The sequence below is a fragment of the Nanorana parkeri genome, unplaced genomic scaffold (genome assembly GCF_000935625.1).
Source record: "Nanorana parkeri isolate BGI_ZX_2015 unplaced genomic scaffold, ASM93562v1 scaffold2564, whole genome shotgun sequence".
In the NCBI taxonomy this organism is placed as follows: domain Eukaryota; kingdom Metazoa; phylum Chordata; class Amphibia; order Anura; family Dicroglossidae; genus Nanorana; species Nanorana parkeri.
Genome location: NW_017308832.1, coordinates 37,480 through 43,559, shown reverse-complemented (window position 1 = coordinate 43,559; position 6,080 = coordinate 37,480). Strand labels below are relative to the sequence as shown.

Below are 6,080 nucleotides of genomic sequence, written 5' to 3'. Positions count from 1 at the left end.
CTGCACAGTGTATTTTAAAGGATTCATTTATTACTATTATCGGTATTTTATACAGCGCCGCCATGTTTTAATGTAACTTCATGAAAAGTAAAAGATGTTATTGGGGCCTAAAAGGTTTTTTTTTTCTTTAGAAGCTATTTTTTTTTGCCGAAAGAAAATAGAGTTGAAATTTTGTTAAAGACAAAAATGGTCGTTATGTAACAAAAATCAATTCAGCAGAAATGACTTGCCCCGCCCCCAACAGACTCCAGACGGAGAATTCTGTGTAAAGAACTCAATTATGGAAAATGAAAGTCACATAAAAAAATACAAATCTATCAAATATTTCACTCATTTGTTTCTGTGACAGTCTCATTGTCACAGGTCGGCTAGAACTATGAGGTGAGTGAAAAGCCCCTCCCCCTCATAGTTCTCCTTTAAATTTCCCTCCAAGTTTTGTCCATGTGGTCTCCAGCCTGCGGCCATTGGGGCTTTTCTGTGCCCCCCTCTGTGAATACATTGTACCCCCTCCATGTGTGTAATGAGGATGGGAGACGGATACAATGTAACAGAGAGAGAACCTGGGAGGAGATCCTGCGGCCGGGGCTCATTGTCTCCAGCTGTCAGATATCCGGCTTTGTGCCTCCCCTTCCTCCTCTCAGGTACTAATCATTAATACTTCCGGAGAAGTGAGCCCGGGAGATTGGGGGGCGGGGCGTTCACTTTACCTCCCTCATTGATTGGCTGAAGGTCGCAGTGCCGGTATATTCTAGCAGGGAACACGCAGAGCCAGAATTTGGGTTCTGCTTCCATAATTCACTTGCATAGGTGGAAACTAGGGAACTAGGAAGTCCTGACGGTGTGAGTCACATGACAATTTCCTAAATCCACATTCTGCATTGTTACCTGTAAACTGTCTTTCCTATAAGTAGGCCCCTCCTCCAGGGGGACCCTGGTCACTTTTTGGCTCCTCCCCAGTGGGGTCAGTTAGGAAAGGGCAGATCTAGTCCACTTTTCATACTAGAGCCCTGATCTCTGCAGCGGTATTGCTGCAAACTATTACATCACATTTTCACAGCTTTTAGGGTGAAGAATCCTTCCCGCAGCTAGAGATTAAACCTCAACTCCCAACCAAGAGAGGACTCGTTGTTACTGACATTACAGCAAATAAAGTTCTACTGGAAGGTTTACATACGGTGACCCCCTCCCATCCCCCATTCACTACTTCTTCCAAACGCTGAATTATTCCGTGCAACTGAGCTCCTCAATATTCTTTATAGTCACAGCACGTAGAAGAAAGCCCAGCACTATGCAGATCATATACTCTGGTCAGGGGCGTAACTAGAAATCACAGGGCCCCATAGCAAAATTTTGTATGGGGCCCCGTGACTGCTAGTTATGCCACTTGCAGAGCCCACCATAGGCTCTCTATGGTGGGCTCTGCAAGGTCTCAGTTGCGCTGTACGCTTCTTACCTGTCACCTCCGTGGTCGCCGCCGCCGGGCCCCCGCCTCCTCTTCCGTTCCCGGGCTTCGCCTCCTTCTATCGACGGGCCCCGCCTCCTCTTACATCACTGGCCCCACCTGCTCTCAGATCGCTGGCCAGTGATGTGAGAGGAGGCGGGGTTGCTGTTAGCCGGGCCCCGCCTCCTTCTTTACTGCAAATGCCGGTGATCGATCGGAAGTTCGAACTTATCGAGTTCTGGGACCGGAAGTCCTGCGGTCCCACAACTCGATAAGTTTGGACTATCGATAGAACACCGGTGTAACCGGCCTATTCTGCCGCATCTGCCGGCTGTCACTGACACAGCTCCACAGCGGCTGTGAGGGGGGGGGACGTTCTCCTTCACAGCCGCTGCTGAGCTATGTCAGTGACAGCCAGCACCCCGAGACGCCATAGCGACCCAGGCGGCCCACACGGCATCAGAGGGATGCCTGGCCGGGCCCCCCTGTGCACGGGCCCCATTGCGGCCGCCTGGGTCGCTATGGCGATTGTTACGCCACTGACTCTGGTTATTTGCTGCAAAGAAGGGTTTTCTGGTGTAATTTCTTCTCTACTTGAGATACAACAGAATGTCATTATTACCCAAAAGGCTGATTTGAATATCTATGTCCCAATTCATGGGAAATGCCATGCAAAGTGTTCCCCGGTTCCAACCACACCCCATTGGTTGCTCCGCCCACACATACTTGAGAATGAGGGTGAAGGATATGCTGTGTGGAGTCAATTGAGAAGAAGCTGCCAGCAAGCAGTGTGAAAAGCCTGCTGGATTTGGCATCACTCAGTGTGTTGGTTTGTATCTCACAACAATGAAAGGTGGTTGCGCCGCATGCTCTGCCTCTGACCTTCACGCCGGTGCGACGGGGGCTCACCAAATCATCTTATCATAGCCAGGAGTGGTAAAGGGAGAACTGGACGGCGGGTACAATATCCAGGTTATATCCTTTAAATCGGGTCTGATTGGCCGCAGCAGAGAGGAGAACGACACGCGGACACTAAGGGGTTACCAGGGCCATGTGCACCCCCTGCGTGTGAGAGATAACCAACCCCTCCCCCAATTAGAGGAATACTTATTATTGTTATTACATTAGACTTATGGCTCATTATTTCATTTCCTGCTGCTGTGGAGGAGTTATGCAGCCGCTACCCACAATGCTCTGCTCCCGCAGCTCCCCAACCTGTCCGTGTCTGTGCAATCACCGGACTGTCACACCAACTGACCCCAGAGCATCGCAGAGAGGAGAGTCATAGAGGAAGGAGCAGAGTCCTCCAGCAGAAGAAGGAGCAGAGTCCTCCAGCAGAGCAGAGCACCGTACCCAGTGGCGTCACAAGAGTGGTGCGGTCCACACCCGGGTGACACCAATATGACTGACAGTCATTTTGGTGTCACCCCCCTCTGAAACGTTGGGCACTCGGTCATGGACAGAGAGCCCGACAGTGTCAGGAGAGAGGAGGGGACCCGGCGGCATACCTCATCCCGCCGGGTGAACGCCCCCTCCTCTCTCTGCCGGCCTCCATCACCATGATAGCCACCGGCAGGTATCAACAGGATGGCTGCGTAAGCGCGATGATGTCACAAAGGGGTGTCACCTGGTACCCGCTTCGGGTGACACCCGGCCTCGGGACACCCCTGATTGTACCCCTGTACTCATTCCCTTGTTTATTATAATTTGCTTCCAGATTCCACCACAAGCCCCCCATATTACCTCCTCCCCAAAATTAGGACAAAGGTACCATGTAAGGGGGGGGGGGGCTTTGCTACTCTCTCCTTGCAAAGTACCCCCCCCCCCAAATGTTGAAAGGCATGCGGCCTGGTTTGGTACAGCCCGGGGAGGGGGGTGCACACTTTCTGCCCCCCCTTACCTGGTCACCTCGGCTGCATGCTTGGATAGGGGTCAGGGGAAAGCTTTAAAGGCCAATTATTACTTCTAGGACTACGTTGTACATACTACATGCAGATTCCAGCCCCCCCGCCACAAAGGATTTGTGTATTTACGATGTTGCCCTTTAAGTGGCATGAAGTGACCTCTCTATTTTTGGGATTGGCACAGGTCCCCCCATGGCAGTGCCGCCGGCTCTTTGTGCCTTTTGTTCAATGAGATACTTTTCCTCTTCAATTAACCTAATTTCAAGCTCCTCTATTTTATTTGCCAGACTTCTAGCGTTGGTGTATTAGACTTGGAAATGGCGAAATTTGGGGTTTGCGCACTTCCTGATACGTTCGCCGAAGCTCCCGCGAATCGAACCCAGGCGATGGCGCTCATCCCTACCCCACAGAATGACTCCTGCAAAGCATGCTGGGAACATCCCGCTGACATAATAGTGGAGCTCTATGGACGCCTCGTCCTCCGTTGATTAAAGTGATCGGTCTGAGGCTGAGGAAAGTAAAAGTCTCCGGCTGGAGGTCAGAGTATCACATGCAGCGCCCTAATCGCAGACTTTATACCCCCCCGCCCGCGTGTGACCCCAAAGAGGGGGGCCCCCAGAGCAGCGGAGAGCTCCCAGTGACGGCAGACCATGCGAGTTCACCATTGTATGTAAAACAGACGGCATTGTCACAATGTTACATTTCCTGTCCCGGTGATAACTGCCGATGATGACTTGATGTACCAGATCTGTGGCGTCATCCCCATCCTTGCTTCATGACTTCCCATTACTGAGCCAGAGAGCACGTCTTCACTTCAGGAGTTCCCCCGATTTCACCAAGAACGAGAAACCTCAAGCATCCACCTCTGAGAATTCCCTGAAAATGGGGCAGAAAGCCAACGTGATCATTAATCATCCTCCCGGGAATATTATGGGGGGTTAGTCACAAAGTTTCCGTAGGCAGCCGTGCGAATAACCGACCCGAAGTGAAGTGAGCCGAACGCTGTTCGGCTATTCACTTCAGGCTTGTACGGCTGATTTCAGCCGTACATCGGCTTGCTTTGGCTGGGTTCGGGTCGGCCTTAGGGTTAGCATGTTTGGCCGACCCGAAGTGCAGAAGGAGTTCGAACCTCCGGCAGTCTACTCGCTCTGCTGTTCCACCTATTCTATTCACAGCGAATAGCCGAAAGCCGCCCAGCTACATGCGGCTCAGCTATTCTGCTTTTTACCTCCGTGGTAACGAGCAGAATAGAGAAACTAAAAAAAAAAAAAAAAGTAGAAAACGATTGGGCGGAGCTTGCAGTGACAGCTAGCTCCGCCCAACTGTTTCCTATTGGCCGGGACCTGCTGTCATTGGAGCTCAATGGGGCCGGCCATGACATCACTGCCGGCTGCGCTGAGCTCTTATTGTAATGACAGTTCAGCATCCCCTGGTTACTGGGACGCTGAACTGTCATTACACGCTGAGAACTCTTCATTACAATGAGAACTCGTCACTGGGTAACCAGGGGACGCTGAACTGTCATTGCACTCTGAGAACTCTTCATTACAATGAGAACTCGTCACTGGGTAACCAGGGACGCTGATCTGTCATTGCAAGTGGCTGGAGCCAGCCGTGAGATGAGGGCTGACTCCGCCCAGCTGTCAGTAGCAGGCTTTCGGCTGGCCAATGGCCGGCTGTTCAGCCAGCTTGGGCTTTCACCTCGGCTCAGTCGAGACGAAGCATATGCCTTCGGCTCCACCGAGCCGCTCGGTCAACTTCGTGAGCTGTACGGGCTTATAGTGAATAGCCCGTACAGCAGCCCTTCGGTTCTACTCAACCGAAGGGCTCAGACGGCCAAATCTAGCCGAAGGACCAGCAGTAGCTACGGCTGATCATTCGGCTAGCTTTGTAAATAACCCCTTATATGACGTTCTCCCTCTGCAATCCCTCGGCCTCCCAGCCAGACATTGGACTCATTGCTTCTAGGAGGTAAGCTGATAAGCTCTTGCTCTATCCTTCTATCAGCATGCCCCTTGTTAGCACATCAGCACCCCTGACTGGCTCCTTGTAATGCTTCTCCCTCTCACTGTCTGAGTTCTGCTTGGACTGGGTGGTACCGGGTCAGATTGGGGGACTTGCACTATAAAGATGATTATAAAGTATTATAAAGTGTTAATGAATGAAATAATTGGCGTCCATCGGTTTCTCTCCACATTTGTGCTGCCGATGCACCAAACCGTCCCAAAAAATGGACGTGCCACAACGTTATGTGCACTGTAGTGCGTTTGTGGTGTGCTGCACCTCATGTGTGTTGGGGGTGCTAGTCACAATGAATGACACCACAGAGCATGCTCCTGCAGAAATGTAAATGGAACCCGAATCCCCTTCTTCACCCATTGCTGCCCTACCAGGGGCCACGGCGCCTCTCTTCTTATCGGTGGCCGGTTTGAGTCAGGTTTACATTATTGTATGGAAAGTGCTGATAGCGGGGACGTCTGGCACCCCTCCTCTGGTACACGTAGCGATGGGAATGAAATGCGTTGTGTGGCGCGGCGGAGGGAACGTGTACGGTGGAGGGAGCGGGGGCCATGATTAATAGAGCTGTTGGAGCAGGTGCAGTCATTACGTTTTCAATTAACCTTTGCTGCCTTCCACACCTAGATAACCGCCGCAGCTGAGCCGGCTCCCCCGTGACCGTTTCCAGAGAGCCGCTATCGCCGGCCGGGGACAGGCGGGAGGAGGAGGAAGGTGAA

The 6,080-nt window shown here is 51.9% G+C and overlaps 1 protein-coding gene across 1 annotated transcript in view; it reads right to left on the bottom strand.

Moving 5' to 3' along the window:
- LOC108801931 (GDNF family receptor alpha-1-like) overlaps window positions 1-792 on the bottom strand; it is a 39,464-nt gene extending 38,672 nt beyond the window's left edge. The window contains exon 1 of the mRNA XM_018573838.1: window positions 708-792. Coding sequence (XP_018429340.1) covers window positions 708-792 — 85 coding nt within the window. The remainder of the gene's footprint in view (window positions 1-707) is intronic.
- Between the last annotated feature and the right edge of the window lie 5,288 nt (window positions 793-6,080).